The sequence below is a fragment of the Parasteatoda tepidariorum genome, chromosome 6 (assembly GCF_043381705.1).
Source record: "Parasteatoda tepidariorum isolate YZ-2023 chromosome 6, CAS_Ptep_4.0, whole genome shotgun sequence".
In the NCBI taxonomy this organism is placed as follows: domain Eukaryota; kingdom Metazoa; phylum Arthropoda; class Arachnida; order Araneae; family Theridiidae; genus Parasteatoda; species Parasteatoda tepidariorum.
In genome coordinates, this window is record NC_092209.1 from 66,990,973 (window position 1) to 67,014,438 (window position 23,466).

The following is a 23,466-nucleotide window of genomic DNA, read 5'->3' on the forward strand; positions in this document are numbered from 1 at the left end:
ATGAAAAAGCCGAGCCATAACTTACGATTTGAACCTAATTCACCACCCTATGAAGCGACTCACTTCTATCCCTCGACTAAGTTACTATCAGGGTGATTCAGTGAGCATTTTATCTCTCGACTCGGTGACTATCAAGTGTGACTTAGTGAGCGTTCTATCTCTCGAGCAATCATGCCTGTCTCCAAAAATATAGTAATTTATTTTTACAAGAACTTACATATTAATCATCAAAACATTACTTTTATTTTCATTGACTTATTTTAGATTTTACCGAACACCACACTACGATTTTTTTACATTTAATGGTTTGACAAGCCTTCACGTTAACAATATATCCATCAATTATTTTAGTTTTTTTTTTTTATTTATTCATTTTTTACCTGTCATCTCTTTTAAAACTTAAGTATTAATCGATATCAATCGAAAACAGAACTATCTTTTGTCAATCGGTTCTTTTTTTTTCCCTTCAAGTTCTGAATCATTAAGTATAAGACGTTTTGACATGAATCAATAATGAATGACTTGAGCAAAATGTTACATCTTGTATTGAATTACTGACAAACTAATATGTCCTTTATACTTCCTTCCTGTTTCTGAAAAGAGACTTAAATTTTTAATGCATTGTATGCTGCTAATGATCCTTATTCCATTAACAAACATCATTGTAACCTGATATTATTCAACATTTTAAAGTATTAACTATTTTGAAGTATTCACTTTATTCAACATATTTTGGTCCTTGTTGCATCACATCTTGTGAGATATCGATTTTAATTTATTTTATTCTAAAGAAGTATCGTAAACATTGTTACTGTCCAAAATTATAAGCATTTATAAATTTTCATATGAATAGCTGTTTTCTGAGCGCATTTGTAAATTTTTGAATTGATTATTAAATTTAAAACACTCTTATTGATTCAGCAAAAAAAAACATATGGCTCATGATATTAATTTTTAAATTTTGCTTCCATTCAGCACCGATTGTAACAAAATACATATATCGTTAAATTTTTAATATAAAAATACAATTAAAACAAATTATTTTCCGGCTTTCATTCTGCCTTGCTATAGAAAACTCAAGTTACAAAAAATTCAAAATTGAGATTTTTTTATTTTTTTAGAACTCTCCCACTTTGAGCCTGAAATTTCAGGCTAAATGCAATTTGAGATATCACACAAATCTTTGTAAGAATGTGTGAACTAATTCTCTGTGTAAAACATTATTTCGTACATAAAGATATCTATTAGGATGGTAAAGAGAGATCAGGAGAATACAACAAATTTGTTATGATAGAGGGAAATTTATATTAGGATGAATGGGAAAAGTAAGAATGATCTCAAGTTTTTATCACATTGTGAAAAAATTACAGTTTAAAACAATTACATAAAGATATTTAAGATGGATGATGGAGATCAGGATACATCGATTTTAGTTTGATTAGTGGAAATATTTATTAAGACGGATGAGAAGGTTCAAGAGAATCATCAGGTTTTTAATCTCAATGTAAAACAATTAGAGGGTGAGACATCCACATAAAGATATGCATTAGGATGAATGAGACAGATCAAGAGGATTACATCGATTTTATTATGATAGATGAAACAATCTATTAGGATGGATGGAAAGATTCAGTAGAATCATCAGATTTTTAACCTCACTGCGAAACAATTACAATTTAAAACAATTTTTCTATTGGCGATAAATGAAAGTGTCCTTAAGACTTCAAAAATCTTATTAGTAGAAACTTCCAGTAATTTCATCAATTTACAGCCCTCGGTTAAAGCACAAACGACTGCGTAATACAGCAAAACACAGGCTACAAATCCTGGAAGGGGTCAATAAGTAAATTCAGGTCAGTATACAATACTGCAGTCACAAACAAACTACTACTCTGTCTGGTCTGATCTGTTTGGTCTAGCTGGGCTCCTGAGACCATTAATGGTCCTTTTTCCATTCATCCTGTAATGAGAACATAAGCAAAAACAATAGACAGATTACATAAAATGCAACAAATACTGGCACATGTTAAGGAAGAGAAAAAAGAATGGCACTTTGCCATGGTAATAAGTAACAAATAATTGAATGTATAGAAAAGTACAAGACATATTTACAAGTAGGGAAACGAAAATTACAAGAAGGAAAAGTATTTACAAAAAATGGAAAGAATTAAAAAATATTCATAATGAATAACGTTATGATCATAAACTTCATTATCAAAAAAGTGTACCTCTGTTAAAATTGAGACCCGACAGTCCTGGTTATTACCACTTGTGTCTGGTTGCTTTCTACACTAAAAAATTTTCGGATTAATCTCGCCCTGATCAGAATCACGTTGCTCTTTCACAAACTACTACTCTATGACGAGGCACACTCCAATTTATATGTGTTTAGAGACAAAATCCCGTAACTTTCGAGATTATTCTACACGATTCTCGTATAAATCAGTAAATATTTAAACTCGCTTTGAAACTCAAAGTTCCCTGAACTATCATTTTGTTGCCAAAATAATCGTTGAGTCACTAAGATTGTCGAGAAATTGAGCATTCCATACAAAGTACAATAGACGTTATTTCCTCTCTAAATTGTATTAGAATCATGCTATTTCCTTGCAATTTTTCTTACTGCATTTATTATTTAGGGTCCGTCGGAGATATTTAGCCTCATAACAAAAGAATATTCACAAAATTATACACATATTTATAAAGTCGTAACAATATTAACGACGGCATATTATAAAGAACATAGGCGGTTATCAGAAGTGCTAAACCTGTAAACCACTTTTGAGATTGAAAATGTTTTTATTATATGTATTAATCTGCAAAATAGATCCATATTAAATATTATTTCACAATAAATAAAAATACAGAGCCGCGATGGCTCAGGGGATAGAGCGTTCGCCTTCCAATGAGGTGAACCGGGATTCGATCCCGGCGATGGCTAATCAATATGAATTCCACATCCGATTAACACCGACCACAGTGCTGACGTGAAATATCCTCAGTGGTAGACGGATCATGGATTAGAGTCCCCTTGCCGTTAGGCTAACCGTGGAAGGCTCTCGTGGTCTTCCTCTCCATGTAACGCAAATGCGGTTTAGTTCCATCAAAAAGTCCTCTACGAATGCAAATTTCTCCCAATACTCGATTCAAGAGTTCCCTTGTCTTCCGGATTGGGTTCAAATTTACAAGGCTACGGAGTTGAACATTAGTAGTCGTAAATCAAAAAATTGGGTCGGCTGCTCAACGACGGGGGTATAAAATATAAAATAAATAAAAATATCTATTAGGATGCATGAGATAGCTAAGTATGTTATACCAGTATGTTAGGATGGTTGGAAATATCTATTAGGATGAATGAGAGAGCTCGAAAAGGTCCTCAGTTTTTTAATCTCATATGATGCGTTAAATGAAACAGGCTATTTCTTTCGCGTCAGATTATTAATTTTTTCACCAACTCCCAACCACGAGGATATTAAAAACGTGTTGATGGTTATCGGAAGTGCTGGCCTTAAAACCATATGCGAGATCGAAAATGCTTTTAAAATATTAATAAAGCTTTCCTCCAAATATTTCATGCTATTGCATTTTTTTACTGCCTTCCAAAATCTTTTTACGACTTTAAAAGAATCTGAAGAAAATATGTTCTCCTCGAAAGGCACTTCTCTTCGACGTTTAATGTTTATTAACGTTTTAACAAATATAGATTTGCAAGCACCATTAGCAATCGCCATTTATAATTATTACTGAGAAGTAGTAGAAATGTTTTACCAAGAAGGCAAGCGAAAATTTTTAATATTTTTGAAAATTTAAAAAAGGATCGTTTGACTATTTCGAATACATTTAAACTAAAAATAAGGCTTAGCTAAATATTTTTTTGTAGAATAGACACAACTATTTATTATTTTACAATCCTTTTTAAATTTATTTTGCATTTTTGAAATAAAACTTTTTTTTTCATAGTTATAAAACATAATGAACTAAAACATATAACAGCAATTTTTAAATTATAAAAAACGATAGCTTTTTTTGTGTTCTAAAACGTAAGACATTGAAACAGTTAAAAGCACCTTTTAATAGATTAATGGCTTAACCATTACATAAATACACAAGTGGGCGACCTTTGTGATAAAATACAACTATTATGTTATGTTGTGTTAACCATTAGGTATAAATATTTTACTACAAAAATTTTCTAGGAGTTGAATACTTTACTAAATTTAGGATTTAATTTTTGCGTATTTCTTGTTATTAAATGTTTATTTTGAGGAATATGCTTGTTCTGAGAGCTATTTAATAGCTTAAATGCAAAAAGAATTCTGGTAGTCTCTTTTATTCCTTTTTTTTTTTTTTTTGAAGATTTTTAACTTTCATTTTTAAATTATTAATAATATTGGAGAAATTTAACTATTGATAATTTTTAACTCATTCAACTGATTGATAATTTTGAGTAATTATTGGGTACTAAAGTTAACCTGGAATGAAATTCTGACTAATTTTTATTTAATAGCATTCAAATGATTGACATTTGTTACAAATTACAGGGGGAAAAAGGCATAAAATCTGACTCTTTTGTGATTAAACATGGTTTTTTTTCATTGCTGCATGAATTTTTAGAAAAATACACGCATATTTGACATTTAAGAAGAAAGGTTACATGTCTGAAACCTGAAACTATGGTAACTATCAAATGCATGTGTTTCAAAGTAGCGAAAAAAATTCAAGAAGAACCTCGTTTTGTTTAAAAAGAAAACAAAAATCTTAAATTTTTAATTAACATGAACAAAATTTAAGGATCCTCTATGTTTAAACAAAAAAATTTTAACTAATTGTACATGAATTGAAATATGACCGACATCTCTGACGCATAAGGTATTGACGAACAAAAATTAAATAACTAAGATTTAGACTAAAATGTATTGAAAGATCCAGGTTTTCGCTCTCAGTATGCTTTATAGTTTCAATTTTACTACTTTTACTGCAAAATTAAAATTTTCCATAAAAGACATTTATTTTTCAATTTTTAAATCTTAAATATTGATAAAAAAAAATATTGCTCTCATCTTGTTCAAATAAAAATTAGTGCCATCTACTTAATAAGCAACCTTATATAGTAAAATAAAAGTAACTTCATGCTTCACTCCTTAAAGAGAAAAGTAAAAGAAAAACACATAAAATTATTTCATTCAAGCTAATTACGATCATGAAAAACGAAATTGAAACGTTAGAGGATAATTGAATTCAAACTCTTTGCATTCTTTACTTCTTTCTGCTTCTCTTTTTCTTTCGCTTTTTTTCTGGTTAGTAAGTTCATCCAGTAAATGAAATAATCTTTTCAGATTGTTGGCGTGATATCAGTATTGTTCATAGTTCTATCAACAGTAGCATTGACATTAAACACTCTGCCATCGCTGCAAGGAGAAGACGAGAAAGGAAACCCCACCGATAACCCTGAACTGAGTATTGTCGAAGCCGTCTGCATCACGTGGTTTACTCTGGAATATTTGCTAAGGTTCCTATCAGCCCCCAATAAATGGAAGTTCTTCAAAAGCGCATTGAACGTCATTGACATATTAGCCATACTCCCATACTTCATATCATTGTTCCTCATCGAAACCAACAACAGCTCAGAGTCCTTCCAAGATGTCAGGCGTGTGGTGCAGATCTTCAGAATCATGAGGATCTTGCGAATCCTGAAACTGGCGCGACATTCCACTGGCTTACAAAGTTTGGGCTTCACTCTACGTAACAGCTATAAAGAGCTAGGACTTCTTATGCTGTTTCTGGCGATTGGTGTGATGATATTCTCAAGTTTGGCTTACTTTGCCGAGAAAGACGAGCCAGACACTAGATACACGAGCATTCCAGAGACATTTTGGTGGGCTAGCATTACCATGACCACAGTAGGTTATGGGGACATTTGTCCCACCACTCCATTGGGGAAAGTGGTAGGAACGGTGTGTTGCATATGCGGCGTGCTTGTCATCGCTCTGCCCATTCCCATTATAGTGAACAATTTTGCCGAATTCTACAAGAACCAGATGAGGCGAGAGAAGGCGATTAAACGGAGAGAGGCATTCGAGAAAGCTCGAAGGAATGGCAGTATTGTGACATTCGGCAATGTGAATCTTCGAGATGTTTTCGCTCAAAGCATGGATTTGATTGATGTTCTGGTGGATACACAGCGGAATGTCAGCCAAGTAAGATACAATTTTATTTTTTATTGCTATGGCTTACATAAAAATTTATTTGCAGGATCAATATATATACTTACTTAACTCTCATGTCAACAATAACCTACTTGAGAGAGATTTCTACAAGATACTTTTTCAAATTTACAATCAAAGTTATCCCTTGCCATCTAACTATTTAAAACTTAATGTATCGTAAGGTAATTTTAATCGGAATTTACCAGTACTTCAGGACTGTTCATATGTACCCAATGGAACCTCGTTCATTCACGTACTTGCGTTTTGCATGAGCTCCGTCTGTATCTGATATTTTTATGTACGTATGCTTTGCTGTGCACAGAACATATGTACATGAATGCGTATGATGCGATGGGAAAATTGCTGGTAGTTCCTTAGAACAAACACAATAATCGTTGACATAAAGGCTTAAGGCAAATTGTGCAATTTCACAAGAAACTTTTAATATTGAAATTTTCGTGGTAATTTATTGCAAATGTTATTTAGTAGTTGATCATAATTTTTCATAAAAGCACATATTTTCATCTTCTTTTTGTTTAAATGCTTATCTTTTAACGAGTGATAATAAAATATTTCCTAATTAGCCAGAAGCGTTCTTATCTATAAGAACAGAGGTTTTAACAGGCAACCTGCTCTAGTTTATAAATTGTTCTGATTTAGGACATTTTTTTTTCCATTTCTAATTGAGAAATTATAGATACAATTCAAATTTGCTGGCATAATTTATAAGTAAACTTTTCTCGACTGTTAATTATTCTGGTTTAACTGCTTTGTTGCAATAAATGTAACAAATAAATTTAAACTAGAACTTTTATATCATTTTAATAATTTCGTCTCTTTTTAAATTAGCCGTTTAGATTAGCTCTTATTTACAAAATAGATCTGTGGTTAAAATGTATTACGATCTTTCAGTTATGAACCAAATCGGGAAGGGTAAAAACTCATTGAAATTCAGACAAATGCAAATTCTGGAAATGAAACAAGCCTTAATTTGTGTAACATAAAAGAAAATTATTAAAAATATCCTTGCTTCCAAGAATTTCTACCAGGATCTGTTAAAATAAAAAATGTTATAAGAAGCGCTAGTACTGCAAACTAATTACAAAATGGTAATTTAAATACTAATTTCTCTGACTTCTAGAATAACTAATGTTTTCAAGTTTACAAACTCCCGTCTAATTAAAAGGTGATACTCATTGATTGCTATTACAAAATAAAATCCATCCACATAATTGTTTTAGGTTGATACGGGCAGTGTTGAGGAAGATTCTTCGCGGTTTACGACAACTGGCACGGGATGTTACCGTAACCACGATCATGCTTTCAAGAGACTATCAAATGGGGCTGCAGACGATGGCAAAGCTCAGAATTTGCCGAGTGTGGTGGATATAGCACCGGGTGTGGTTAATCCCAGCGCCAACAACACTCTGGATCTGCCCCAACATATTGATGAGTTACAACCAATCAAACCTCAGGTAAGCAGTCAGTTTACCTTGCTCCTGTGTGCTTGACGGGCAGAAGTAGTGAGTATAATACAGTTTTTCGCAAGGACCATTCTTAATATTTATTTCTTTAATTCTATTGCACTTAAACATAATTTCTATGTCTTCAAAACCTATCAACTCAAGTGAACAGAATTGTTCAATGCTGAAAGAAAAGATCAGTATAGTTCTTCAAAAAAGCAATTAGTATGTTTCTTTCAAAAAAGCGGATCAGTGTGATTCTTTTAAAAAAGAAGTGGATCAGTAGGGTTCTTTAAAAAAAGTGGATCAGTATGGTTCTTTCAAAAAAAAGTCGATCAGTATGATTCTTTCAAAAAAAGTGGATCCGTATGGTTCTTTCAAAAAAAGTCGATCAGTATGGTTCTTTCAAAAAAAAGTGGATCCGTATGGTTCTTTAAAAAAAATGGATCAATGTGGTTCTTTCAAAAAAGTGGATCAGTAGAGTTCTTTAAAAAAAAGTGGATCAGTATGGTTCTTTCAAAGAAGCGGATCAGTATGCTTCTTTCAAAAAGTGGATCAATATGGTTCTTTAAAAAAAAGTGGATCAGTATGGCTCTTTAAAAAAAGTAGATCAATATGGTTTTTTCAAAAAAACCTTGTTCTACATTTAAAAAAAAAATACTTTAAGCATGTGGTACGAAGGATAAGTGTGCCTGTTATTTAGTATGATTATAAGACTAATATTAACAACAACAAAACTGTATTACTTAATATATTGTATTACTTACTGTGTATTACTTAAATAATTATTGTTATTCCATTTTTTTTGTTCAATATTATTTAAAAAAATTAAATTCCTGCACTGCATAAAAATTCCACTTACTACAGAAGGAGTATATGCAGCTCTTATCCACAAAAACATCGGTTCGAAACTAATATTGACCAAATAAATATTTGTGTGTTATTATTTATCATATCTATTTAAATATTCTCCTTTTTCCGTATTTTTTAAATTTCTCGATTATTTTTTATGATAATCGGACACTACTGTCATCTGATCCATTCAAAGTAAGTTTTTTGTTTTAAACAAATTAATCATTTGCTACATTATTTATAACAATTATTTATTCAAAAAAAAAAACACGGTAGACATTTTAAAATTACTAATAAATAGATAACAAGATTATTAAGAAACATATAAAAATAAGTACATCTGTATAATCCCGAGAAACTAAAGCGATAAGATAATACTGGAATAAAAACGTCATTCGCTTCAAAAATATACAAATTGGAACTAATAATCGACATGTTTCAAGCGCTCAAACACATACGCCCATTTTCACGTCTTGCCAGACTTTAATCATTAAAATACATCTGTAGTTAACGTGAGTTCTGAATCTAGTATCTCTGTAGTAGTATGTTTATCCGCTGTACCAATGAGACTTCATGTTTGAAACAATACGACTTTTTTCTTTCTTAATTGTAGAATTTTAAATGTAGAACAAATTTTTAAATTTAAATATATTTAAAAAAAATTTAAACTTTACAACCGAAATCAAAATACATAACGTATCTGAATTCCGTTGCAAAATAAGTATGGTAAATTTTTATTTGGTTACAGAATTTTATGCGGCATTTTCTTGGCGTAAAATAGAATGATAATTACTGTAAAAGCCTAGCAAGGACCAAACTATTATAGTCTAGGGTTCAATTCACAAACTGCGATTGAAATCAGATGCGAAATAGACAACGCTAGGCAGATGGAGCAATCACCACATTAGTGAAATGTATTCTGATTGAAAATGGGAATATTGATGGCGTAATATAAACTTAAATTTCCTGTAAATAATTTTGGGTTTCGTATTTTTGATGATTTAAGAGCTACATTTAGAAGAAAAATATTAAAACTAATAAATATAAGACTGACATAAACGCTCTATTATGAAAATTTTAATTTTAGAATGTCTTAATACATTATGGATATTTCACATAATGTCTTAATATATTATGCGAAATTTCAATTTTGAATAGATGATTATGGAGATTGTTTCATAATAAGTCCATCATATATTGACTACTCTCACGAGTTCGACTGACATCCCTTAACTTCTGAAAGGTAAAAACTATTATGATAGAAATTATGTCTACGTTATGCTGTCTAGCCTACGTATAGTGAAAAGACTAAACAGGGTGTAAAAAAAAATTTGAAAACTGTCAAATATCTCGAGACATATACATTGGATCAAAAAGTTAAACTAGACACATTCAACATTTTTCAAAAGCTATCAAAATATACAGAACTCGATCATTCAATCCCACCCCTTAAGAGTGGGGTGAGGGCATCTCTTGAAATCTTAACAATAAACCCCCATTTTTTTATTGCAGATTCGGATTCTCCTTTTATTGCAGATTTGGATTCTCTCTCATTTAAGAGGATAAAAATAGACACATTGAAAAGAAATTTATAGATTTTTTCATTTTTTTCCTCTAAAAAATACCTCAATATTTTTAGTTTTATTTACTTTTATTTTCAATATGATGGCTTTCGAGTTACCACCTTTTTAAACAGTTTGTACCTTTTTCAATTTTCTCGGTTACACTGCCAACTGATAAGCAAGATGCTTGAACCTAAAACTCAGATGGGGTTATTTTTTCTGGAGAATCCATATCAGAAGTAAAATATAACAGTTTATAAAGTTGCTCCCCATACCGCCTCCAGGGGGTGGGGTGAAAGATCGTGTTTTCTAACAATGAATAGCTTTTAATAAATATTGAATGTGATTGTTCTAACTTTTTGGATTCTATGTGTATTTCTCCAGATATCGTCGGTACGGCGTTGTAAAATATTTTTAAAATAAAAAGTTTGCTTTAAAACAATTGAATTCTACACAAAATCGTTCATTTCTAACAAGAAGAGAAGAAAGGAATATCTCAAATCTTCTCTTAAGATGAAAACCGATTAAACTTTTCAATTTGTTTTCGAACGCCATCGTCAGATCAGTATGGAGCGGGTACTAAAAGCTCTGTACCACGAAACTGACCCAATATTTAGGTTTTTTTTCGTAGTATTTACTCTCAAATTTATTCACTCTTTATGTTTCAAAATCAGTCATTACAAAAGTATGCATCTAAACGATTAAAAAACAAAGCACTGTTAATTTACGTTCAACAATAAAAATAATTTCAAACTATTGAATACTACTTTAAATTCATATAACTTCAAGTACTTTAATGACTCCTTGATATTTCCATTATTTCTTATTGACATCATCACCTAATTTTTCCTTTGCCTTTCTGCACTTACACATTCTTCTTTATAGGACAATTCTGATTATTGTAATAAAATCCTAACTTGTATTGTATTCCTAACTTCGCAAAATTTATTGAAATTAGTTAATTATAAGCATAAAGGCTTTACATATTACGACAAAAAGGGTTCATATATTCCATTACACATAATACTATTCCATTTAAACTTTCGAATAGCATAAAGAATTCTTAATACTGTGAAGAATTATTTAATAAGAGTGTTCGTAAAATGCATAAAAGATTTTAGCCATCGTCGCTTCAAAACCAAGAAAGCGTTAGGGCGACATTTTTATTTTTATAAAATTTTATTATCATCGCTTTTAGGTAATGTTTCTTTTGTTTTTCATAAATCTCATTACAGATTCTCTGAGTTATTTCTTATGGTACAAAGTAAAAAGAAAAACTTATTCTGTCGACAATTTAATTTTATCGTCTAGCATAATCGAATCCTACAGAATATGGCGTGTGTAATCAATTTACACAGAAAATAAAAATTATTAAGCTCGTGCAAAATTTTCTTTTATATTACCTTTCTCTTGCAAGTACCTTTTTGTTTGACTACAGCAAATTGTATTATTTCAAAAATTAAAATTTACGTTTGTTTACGTTTTATGTGTACTTCCAACTGTTTATGTTGTGGATTACACAAGTTTAATATTTTTATATATTTGTTTGCCTTCATGAAGTTAGTCATTAACTTTAAGGGGAAAATATAAATAAAATATGTATTATGAATAAAATAATCCTTAAAACTTGTTCTTTTTAAGTAATCACAGATATATTAATAAAATAAATATCGATTCCCAATGACAAAGTGATTTAGTTTTGAAGTAGAATGAATTTTGAACCGAAAATAACCACTCGCCACGCGGCGAGTCAAGAAAATAAAAAGTGGCGACTTAAATAAACAACAGGTCATTTTTCCCATCGCTTTTTCTTCTTGATATTTTTTAATTGCGCATCGAATTTTCTTGCCGATATTTTTTTCCAAGTCAAATCCATATGTTTAACTAAATTTTTGTCGCATATTTATCTTATTTTTATTGTTGAATTAACTTTTTATTGCCGTAGATTATTTCCAATAGGAATTTTTTTTTTTTTGAAAAATATAATTTAATTCTCGAGCTAAAAAAAGTGGCTATTAACTGAATCGAACCTATTGGTATTGGTCACAGACTCATTAGGTTTGAGGTAAAAGTGGCTACTGAGTTATTAGAGTCTACTGGCTACTGGTTATTTAAATTTTCAGGTCTATTTTGAAACGTGTAAAATCAAACATTTGACTCCGTAAAAACATATTCTTAAGAGTGTGACAAAGTTTCCTTTTTTTTTTCTATAACTTATACTATTAATGAAAACTTCCGAAAATGTGGGAACATAATATTTACTGCAGCTAATTTTGAACTTTTTTGATACTTACTAATTTATTACTCATGGAAAGTAATTTTCTTTGCTAAAAAATTAACAACGTAACTTTTATCATTGAATTAAAGGACATCAGATTATTTAAGCAATAAATTTATAGGAACATTTATCGGCGTTGTAATTGTAACGCTATTTGGAATACCCTAGACTCTGTGTGTAAGAAAATAGCCTTTTTGTTGCAAAAATATTTCAGAAAACATACGAATATACCTTAAAATATTTGAAAAATTATTTGCAAGGTAGATAAATATATTTTAAGTACTAACTTTAATATATTTTCTGTTAAAGTAACAGCGCTGTTTCAATCTAATGAGTGAAACAATCAGATCAGTAGATTAACTCAGTCGGATATGCATCAAAACACTAAATTTTCTTTTTAAAAAAAAATTCTTCACACAGTAAAGCATAACTTGTGCCTTTACTTGTTAAAGATATTATCAAGTCATCGTCGTATTGAAACTTTATTCTCTTACTTTTATTTGTGAGTTTTATTACTTTCATTAGAGACTATTTTTAAAAAAAAAAATCTTGCTCTTACATTGGCTCAGTTTATGAATGTCCAAAATTGGCCCTTTTAGCTACGAAATATATTTTTGGATTATTAATAGAAAACTTGTGAAATAATTTGTTAATTATTGCCTAGTTTATTATTAAGTTAATTATTAAGACTACTAATGTTCAACTCCGTAGCCTTGTAATTTCGAATCCAATTCAGAAGACAGAGGAACTCCTGCATCAAATATTGGGAGAAATTTGTCTCCGCTGAGGACTTTTTAATGGAACCAACCCGTATTTGCGTTACATGGAGAGGAAAACCACTGAAACCTCTCATGGTTAGTCTGACGGCAAGGGGACTCTAACTTATGATCCGTCTACCACTGAGAATATTTCACGTCAGCACTGAGATCGGTGCGAGCTGGGTACGACATTCGACCAGCCATTGCTGAGATTCGAACCCGATTCACCTCATTGGAAGGCGAATGCTCAATCCCCTGAACCACCAGGGTTCAAGCTTAGCTGACAGATCTTTACATTTGTGTTTTGCTTACATCTTTTATGCCCTTCAATTGGATGATAAGGACCCCAGACTGAGAATGGGTAATAGCTTTTTTTTTCCTGCTTTTTTCATATCATCCGGATATCGTCACCTTTTTTCTATGGTGGCATATCTTGAGCGCAACTAATAAAAATAAAAAATAACGATGAAATGGAATAACAATGAAATTTAATAGCAATAAAATAAAATAATTTAAAAACATGAATTCAGTTAGTCTAAATTTTCCTTATTATCAATTTAAGTGACCGTACACCTTAAAAACGATTAAATCAAATAGACTAAAACAGACAAGTTTCAGTTCTGAAATTCATAGTTCTTGAATAATGACCATTTAAACAAAACTATTCCCACGGAAATCGATTTAGGTTTACATTTTTCTCTTTAGTCATTAATTTAACGATTTTAGTTCGCGTTGTTTTCTCCACTCATCAGTTTGCCGATTTTAGATTGCATTTTTCTTCTTGGTCAATAATTAGTCGATTAGGGTGTGAATTTATCTCCTTAGTTTTTCACAACTTTCTCACGATAACTTCATAACTTCTTTTCATCAGCTACAATCATATAAAGATTTGGTCATCTTAGTTTTTATCTAAAGCGGGATTGAACTCGGATTATGAGAAAACGTGCAAAAGAATAAAAGTTATGAACAATTAATTTTCTTTTTATCTTGATCTTTTATAAATTTGAGATAATGCTTTATATTTTTGTCTGTAATTCTTTTTGAAACCATCAGTTTTTCTATTAATTTAGTTCAAAGTCCGCTTTGACGTTTATCTTTGACGCTAATCTTTTTAGAATTAGCCAAAAGCTCAATTAGTTTTCCAACAATCATGTTTTGCGTATATGCTGCTTACACTCGAGAAGAAAAAAAAATTCAATAATTTTCTTTTTAATACTCGGAAATTTTTTTTTCGATGCATAATCAATAAAATCAAAATAATAAAAGAAATGTAGAATTTTAAGAAAAATACTAATTAAGGTTATCCGAAATTATTGTAACAATTTGCATTGCTCTTTGCCTTAAGTCCTTACACATTATTGCCATAATATGTATATTGTGCAACTACATAAAATTGTTTAGCTTACAAAATAAATTTAAAAAATGTGATTTTTTTTCCAAGTGCACTATTTCGGAAATAACATTATTACATAAAATATTTATTTATTATTATTTATATGCATGATAATACGCGAGAACGATTAACTTGTAACATTCCAGTCAATATGACTCTTTTTTATAAATTTTCTCCCCTCCAGAACGCTGCGCCCCCTAGCAATACGAAAGAAAAACGATTAGTTGATTGATACTATAGATTTGAATAGTTGACACTCTATGGTTTATAATTTAGTGTCTCTGTCATATTTTATTCATAGCTGTATTCCGTACGATTTTGTTTTATCTACAAATAATAAATTGTTTAATATAATAAAGTTCCATAACAAATATAATAAATTACGAATGTATTTGTACAAGTAATACTTCTCTATGATTCATTGTTTCTAATTTAAGTTTTTCAGGTTCTGTTTCAATAAAAACTTCGAGATTGGACGGCGTAAATTTATGTTGGAGTTTTAACCATTTATTTCATAAGAACATTCATAGAAATTTCAAAACTATTTCAAACAATTCAGTTTTATTATCCGGAATTCGTGTTTCTGTCATATTTTTTATCTGGTCCCGTTACTTTCATTCTGTTATTCGATAAATTCTACTATAAACTGAGAAAAGAAAACAATCTGCATTAATAATTTATGAAAAATTATGTTTGCGGTAATTCGAAGCAATATTGTTCATCCATATTTATACTTCTATTAGTTAATATGAACTTATGGTGCATATCTATCATATAAATATTTATTTTATTCAATGTGGAAATAAATTTTGAAAAAAAAATGCGAAAAATAGAGATAAATTAAAATATTTAAACTAAATCACAATTTATTTTAGATGCCAAGAAATGCACTTTATTTTTTTCAATATTCAACATTTTAAAAAAAGCTTTATAGAAACTTTTATAGAACCAAACAAAATCAAGAGCTTTACATCGAACCTCATAAATTCAATTGAGTATTTGCAATTCAAGAAAAAGACCTCCCATACCCACACATGTGACCTATGACGTCAGCGCCAGATAATCTTCATCAGCAAAATGGCGTATTGAAGTTGAGCCAAATATTCTTTGGTTGAGCTGCGTTTCTTTGCATAAGTTAGAATGTTAATTAACGTTAAGTTAATTAAATACAGAGACGTATCGCACATCGAATTAGTTGAAATATATTCCTTCTCGTCTACTTCTTTTACTTAACTCAGATTTATTATTTGTTTATGTATTTTGTTGTAACCGTGATATATATTTTTGTTCTGTGCATCTGGTAAGTTCGATGCATAATTTGTTTATGTCCCACATGACTCCGTGCTTGTCTTTGTGTTAAGTCTCTGTGTAAATATATATTGAAAGAATTGAAATCTTTGAGAAATAATCTTTGTGAAAGAATTTAGAATGAATCACTTAAGAGAATTGATACTTGACGGGCTTACTCAAAATAGAATGGAAAGAACAGTTAACATAAAAAAATGCCACGTTTCCACAACCAATCAGGATCGAGATACCCACACTACGTCACTTGCAGGTATCCCATTAAAAGTAATAAAAGAAAACGATTAACTCATCGTTTTACTATCAGTTAAACTTTTTGCCGCAATGGGGCGTTGAGACTGTAAGGGGGAGAATATTGTCATTTTCTGTGCTTTGAAGGAAAAAATAGCGTGGCTTTTTATTTGCTCTAGCAGAATGGAAACCCTTTATACATAAATTATGATTATTTTTTTAAACGAAATATTGAAAAAAAATTAGATGCCTGCTTAAATTCGTTAACCTTAAATTTATTTTTATGTCTACCGTAAGAGTTTAAAATGAAGCTTATTAGTTATTTATTTGTGTTAGTTTGGACAACAAGAGCATTAACATTGGCGATCATCATTTTATTTTTTAATATTATTTAAAGCTTGTCGCTAATGCAATCATTAGTACAAATGATTCTTCATGGAGCAAGTGTATAAAAAGAAAAAATGGAATAAGAAGAAATTTATTAGTGAATCAAAAAATCAATTTATACACAAAATGGTATCCAATTACCACAATTTTTTTCTTACTTGATTTCACTTATTTTTAACTCTGCATTTGTTGTTTTTTCCTCTCTAAAAATATCGAAGTAAAAAAAAGGTTATTAGCTGTAAATATTTTTAAATGAATTTTTCTCAAGCACTAAGACTTGATTGCCATGTCCTTTTAAATAATTGTTTCCCAGTTACTAATTTAACTCAGTTACTAATTTGGGTAACTGGTTACATGTTACCCAAATAAATGTGGCTCACTATTGATTTGATTTCCATAAATGTTTTCTAAATAATTGTTTCTCATTTGCTAATAATTTGATCGTAGTAAATGTTTTCTAAATAATTTTTCATCGCTCTCTAATAATTTGGTTGCCATAAAAAAAATTTCTTAGCCTGCTATGATCTAAAATTTGCTTCTCACTAATAATTTAGGTACAAAGTGTAATAAATGTTTTCTAAATAGTTAGTAATGATTTAGTTGCTATAAAAGTTTTCCTCATATATCTCTGCCAATCACTAATAATTTCTTTTCTATGTATGTATTCTTCCTAAAATATCAATTAATTACTAATATTTCCCTTGCTACAAATGTATTTCTTCATAAATTATAGTTTTTCTGCAAAACGCAACTTTTTATGAATTTAGAAGTTTTGAAGACTGAAATTTAATAATCGATTTAATTTAATAATCGATTTAATTTATTAATTTAAGTCATTTTTGGCTTCTTTTTTTGCCTTGCTTTTTACATCATCACAGTATCTTTTAATATATATATAACAGGGTGTTTAGCTTTCACCAACTTTTATATGTACCTTAGATTATTGTCAAAAATAAAGTTATTAACAAATTATGTACTACAAATAATTATTTAAGGAATAAAAAAAAATAATACATAATCAAAATTCAACGAATCGTAATCTAGATCAATCAAAAGAAAAGTGAGATTCAAATCATCAAAAACCAGTTTTTCCTATCATATGAGGCTGGAAGTAGTTCTTTAAAGTTATTCAGTTTCATGTGACAAATAAAATGAACTGTCTTATTAGTTAAATTTCTTTTCGATATTCCATCTTTGTGGGGGCAGATCTTGTTAATGATTCGTCAGATTTCGATAATTTAAAAAATAATCTTATTCTTCCTAAGGTAATATGTAGATTCTAATATCCTCATTTTTAACGAAGACGTTTAAAACATATTTTAAGTTCGGTGATTGAGCTACACCTTGCATAGCTGCACATATAATCTCAGACTCCTTTCTTTAAACTCAATATGACTCAAATTTTCTAGGTGGGAGCTGAACTTCACTGAAAAGAATACATTGTGTTTTTATACATTTTTTTCTTAAAGAGGTTCGTAAATTTAAATCTAGTGAATGCTTCGACGTTTGTTTACTTTGTGCATGCAGCATCATTATTTTCTTACTCTGGTGTGCTATTGTTTATAATTAATATTTGTCTGCACTTTTTGCACATATTTATTTTATGAATTTATGCGTTTTTATTTTACAGTTTATTTCTTTGTTAAATCTCTATAGTAACTGAGTTTTTTCACTTATATCACAAGCTTCTCATTTAATATATGTACTTTTAGTAATGAATAAATTGCATGAATGATTAGAATATTTCTATATCAATTCATATATTTTTATTTTTTTTTAATTTATTTATAATTTTTTAATGGTAATATTATAAATGAATATTAATTTCTACTTTTCATTAAATGCCGACATTAAAATATTTTAAATTTTGTATGTATTCAAATTTATATCTATTACTGGCTGTTTATTATTAAATATGTGCTCAATATAAACATTCATAAATTCTGTCAACAAACAAATTGCTAAAGAAAGGTGTCTATATAGTTAATCCAACTCCTAATATACCGAATGATATCAAATGTCATACGCCTAAAAGTGACAATGAAAATTCGATTTTCAATAAATTCTTCCATTTTTACAACTTTTTTTAAGTTGATATTTCAATGTTTGATATAATCAGTAACAAATGATCAGTAAAATAATCAGTGTCAGTCAAATAAATAATCAGTAAAATGATCAGTAAAATAATCAGTAAAATAGTAAAAAAATAATAATATTCGTAATACATAAGAGCATTTCATCTCACTGCTACAAAAAATTAGGAAAAAAATAATTAGTGTAAAGATTGCGATATGCCAACTTATAATCTTTCTGCCGAAGAATTTTCTCGAAGACAACGAATATCATGATTTAATATTTGATATTATTTAAATTATTTACAATAATTTGCACAATTGCGCTTAAATATTCTTATTTTTCAACCCCTCCTTCAATCCTAAAATCTTTATTAGTTTTAAACAATAAATGTTTTCACCATCTAGCTGTTGAACGAGCTGTTGAGGTGCTGTGATTTCAATTTTAACTATTTTCAGAAATTTCCGCTATAATGTCAAAGTTCTTTATTTATTGAATTTTAGTAATAATTTAAAATCTGTCCGACAGCCATTAAATCACACAAACTAACGTAAGTATGAATAAGAGACATTTCAGCATAGTAGGCAGTAGAAGTTTTAAAATTATTTACATCTCTTTCGTGAGTTAAGATAGCACCCCAATGCTCCATTAGATGATGCACTACTTCCTCACGCACCTCTCAACATAGCAGACAGCAGAAGTATTAAAATTATTTACATCTCTTTCATGAGATAGGATAGCATCCCAATGCTCTATTAGATGCCGTACTACTTCCTCACGCACCTCTCTACTTGAGTACTTCCTCGCGTACCTCTCAACATAGTAGGCAGCAGAAGTATTAAAATTATTTACATCTCTTTCATGAGATAGGATAGCATCCCAATGCTCCATTAGATGCCGTACTACTTCCTCACGCACCTCTCAACTTGAGTACTTCCTCGCGTACCTCTCAACATAGTAGGCAGCAGAAGTATTAAAATTATTTACATCTCTTTCGTGAGATAAGATAGCATCCCAATGCTCCATTAGATGCTGTACAACTTCCTCACGCACCTCTTAACTTGCGTATCGTATAAAATATATCCTATTGCTCAAAAAAACAACAACAAAAAACAAGTTCCTTCACCAATTTCTTGATATGGCAGCTTTCTAAGCTTTTATTTCTATAAAAATATAAAATCATTCTAAATAAAAATTAACGTGCTAACTAACTATACTGTTCAACACTACTTACAAAACAAACACAAAACAAAAGGCATCCTAACGAAATTAATAATAAGTATAGTTTTGCCAATAGATAAATAAATACCCGGGTTTATGATGCCACATAGGAAAAACATATAGATTACATATACCATTTCATTTTTGTTTTATATTTTAGGTAAAAGAATTTATTGAATTGGAGGATAAAAGCGTTTCGTTAACAAACAATGGAACAACTTTGAACTTTTACACTCCTCTATGCAGAATTAATTTTATCTCCAGAATTGGAACAAACAATCAGCGATCTATTAAAGGAATAAAATCTTCGGAGATGATTTCCGACAAATGGCGAAAATTCAAGTGAATTAATATTGTCCAAGACTAACTCTGCTGAGTATTGGAAAGAATATTCTTTGTTGTTCATCAGTATTCTTCAAAGCTATTTTGTAAAACTTTTTAAGCATCAGTCCAATGTGTTCTTAATCCAAGTGCTTTTCGCTGAGAACGAACTTAAAACAGCATCCAACGCTTCCCAATTCCTCTGTGCAATTTAAACATCGTTAACTCAAGACGTCGATATTTTTGGAAGAAATGGATGGAAAATATTTTTAAACGAGTTGCATTCATTTTGAAATTATTTTTAAAAAGCTCTTCTGGAGTATTTCTTCTGATATTTTTAATGTTATTACTAACTTTCAAAGATGGGCATAGAAAGGTACCTTTATCACTGCTCCTCAGAGATTAAAAAATCAAGTAAGTACCTATGAAATACTCTCATATGGATGGTGTTTTCAACATAAATGTAAACAATAACAATCTCGAACTCAATACCTGCTCTAGTTCCGGTTAAAAAGTTTGCAATTGCTTACTACAGCTTATTCTGCAAGGCGATATTTTTAAACGGATTAGATAATTTCTGAGCTCAAATCTGCCGTATTTCCTAAAATATTAATGTTATTAAGTAATTCTAGTGAGTTTCAAGTGGAAATTTATTTTAGTTATTTATAGATATATTGTTAAAAAAGGTTACAGGGCTGCTAGGTTTTAAATAACTCGCTTTTTTGGCAGTCCTGATTTGGCCTCTTTCCATTTGTTTATTTCTGTTTATTCTTGTTGCAAGCTGTGCACCATCTTACGTTAGCGTTAGCACCTTTAGAATTGTAAACACAAGTATTGTTAGCATTTTAAATACAAGTAATAAATAATCAAATACTACGTTTGCCAGAGTCTCAAAACACAATGATCACGTTATGAACCAAATGGCTTTAAAATACACCGAAAACAGTAACCCGGAAATATAGGTGGTATGGAACTTGCAGCGTTCCCTAGTGTAGAAAACACCATCCATAAGTTGTTAAAAATATTTGGTTGGGTCCAGTGAATTTTGTTTAAACTTTTGCGATAACGCCTGTAAGATTCAAAGACTAGGTGATCACTTTAGGGGGGGAAACTAATGCGTCACATCTNTTGTGAGGCGTTAAAGTGAGGAGTTTCGTTTCCATTGCTCTAAAGTATGTTTTCAAAAGACTTAATGACGAAAAAAGACGAGATGCTTGAACCCATCGCACTACTGTCCTATACGGTAAAGCATTTGTGCCATAGGCTTCCACTAATCCTCGATAGCATTCTGTTGCATTTTTGCCACGGGCACGGGCAACCTTGATTTTAAGCCACGACCGCTGATCACCTTTTGAAAACATGCTTTAGAGCGATGGAAACAAAACTCCTCACTTTAACGCCACACAACAACTACCCTTCTAAGCAGATCGACTGTTTTTTGCACTCTGCACATCGACAGCAGCACCACCTCACCGCGCCCATATCCTATTTGCGCATGCCCGCCCTTCTGTGAGTTTCAAGGTTAAGTTGCCACTATTTAATTTACAGCCCTCGTAGTTAAAAAAGGTCACAGGGCTGCTAGGTTTTGAATAACTCACTTTTTTGGCAGTCCTGATTTGGCCTCTTTCCATTTGTTTATTTCTGTTTATTCTTGTTGCTAGCTGTGCACCATCTTACGTTAGTGTTAATACTTTCAGCATTGTAAATACAAGTAATAAGTAATCAAATACCACATTTGCAAGAATCTTAAAACACAATGATCACGTTGCGAGCCAAATAGCTTTAAAATACACTGAAAACAGTAACCCGGAAATATAGGTGGTATAGAGCTTGCAGTAGTGTAGAAAACACCATCCATAAGTTGTTAAAAATATCTGGTTGGGTTCAGTGAATTTTGTTTAAACTTTTGCGATAACGCCTGTAAGATTCAAAGACTAGGTGATCACTTTAGGGGGGAAAACTAATACGTCACATCTCTCTCCTTATTGGATAATCTGGAATGATCATATAACTTATCTCTATACATCTGACAGTACTACATCGACACTGTGCATCAACACCAGTTAACTCGTTCAATCAATTGTCAAGTAACTTAGTACTTTTAAAATACCACAAATATTCCTTTTGCTTCTTCGGAAGAACAACAGCGAAGCGATGTTTCATAAAGTTAGGGGCGGGGTTCACTTAAAATTGCAGGAGCTAAGGCATCTAATTGTAAAATACCTAATGATATCACAGGGATTTTTACATCATCTTCTTTAAAGATGAAATATGTTTAAACATTCCAAATATAAATTTTTAATTCGAATTAAAATTCAGATTCTATTCGATCGAATTAAAATTTCGATTCTATTCGATCGAATTAAAATTTCAATTCTAAATATACATTTTTAATCGACTTTAATTTATTTTATCAAAAGGAAAGTTCCTTTGATAAAAATAGAACTAATTTTCAACTAAACTTATGGAGCTTTTTCTAAGTAGGATCTCAATTTTTTAACTCATTAGGCCTTTATTAAGTATTTTTTTTATCCTCCAACTAGGGTTTGAATTTTAGTTTTTTAATGTAAGTACACTTTGAAAACAATAAATACGTTGAAATTTTTAACTTGTATTTATTTGTTTTCGGAAATATTCCCTTATTTTTGTTAGATTTTTCAAAACCTATTTCTTGCAAAATAGTCGTTAATGTGATGTGGTACATCAAGAACAAAATATGAAGTTTATATTTAGGCCTATTTCTTTTCTTTCACTCAAATATTGAACTCAATACTTGTTGATATTCTTACTCCAAAAATGTTAATTATTCCCAAAGACTATCACATTTTAAAGGGTGCCATTTCAAATTCTTAAAGTTTGAACTTCTATGAACGGGACATTGTCTAAGAATTTCTCAACCCGTGATGACAGCTTTATATAAAATATACCACCAGTACTTAAGCAATGTTTAAATAAATTTAAAAACATCATAATATTCAAAATAAATATTTGGGTCACAATGTCTATCTAACGGATGTCGCGGATTAAAAAATAAATTCCTCAAACATGCTTTGTAATGTGTGTCCAATCATAGGTGATTACAGTATAATAGATATATAGCTGGTATACACTGAATACTGGCGAAACTGTATACTATACAGTTATCGATACTTCACTTACAGAAAGTGTTGGAAATTAGATTTTGGAAAATTTTGTTCTTAAGACTTTCAAATAAAAAAAATTTCTCTTAAATCCTAGCTATAAGATAATACAGCAATTCCCGATTTTTTTTAAATGAATAAATTTCTTTAGCAATTGTAAACATATAAATTAACGAAAGACTTTTAATTATTTCGAAAATGTGTCACGATATAAATTTTATTAATTTGAAAGCGTTTAGCGAATGATGAATGAAATTCTATCACCATACTGTTTTA

General features: G+C 30.3%; 2 protein-coding genes across 5 annotated transcripts in view; one reads left to right on the top strand and one right to left on the bottom strand.

Annotated features, from left to right (window-relative positions):
* The window catches only part of LOC107445576 (tRNA Selenocysteine associated protein), a 363,438-nt gene extending 361,484 nt beyond the window's left edge, over positions 1 to 1,954 (bottom strand). The window contains exon 1 of the mRNA XM_071182478.1: positions 1,944 to 1,954. The gene's annotated coding sequence lies outside the window, so the exon portion shown is untranslated. The remainder of the gene's footprint in view (positions 1 to 1,943) is intronic.
* LOC107438489 (potassium voltage-gated channel protein Shab) overlaps positions 1 to 23,466 on the top strand; it is a 137,164-nt gene that overhangs the window by 108,815 nt on the left and 4,883 nt on the right. For 2 of the 4 annotated variants that reach the window (XM_043041864.2, XM_071182475.1), the window contains exons 4-6: positions 5,337 to 6,197; positions 7,448 to 7,681; positions 19,890 to 20,464. In XM_043041864.2, the coding sequence (XP_042897798.1) occupies positions 5,337 to 6,197; positions 7,448 to 7,681; positions 19,890 to 20,075 (1,281 nt within the window). In that variant the 3' untranslated portion in view covers positions 20,076 to 20,464. Of the gene's footprint in view, positions 1 to 5,336; positions 6,198 to 7,447; positions 7,682 to 17,844; positions 17,907 to 19,889; positions 20,465 to 23,466 lie in introns of all 4 variants that reach the window. The other 2 variants (XM_071182476.1, XM_043041866.2) reach the window with 2 other exon arrangements.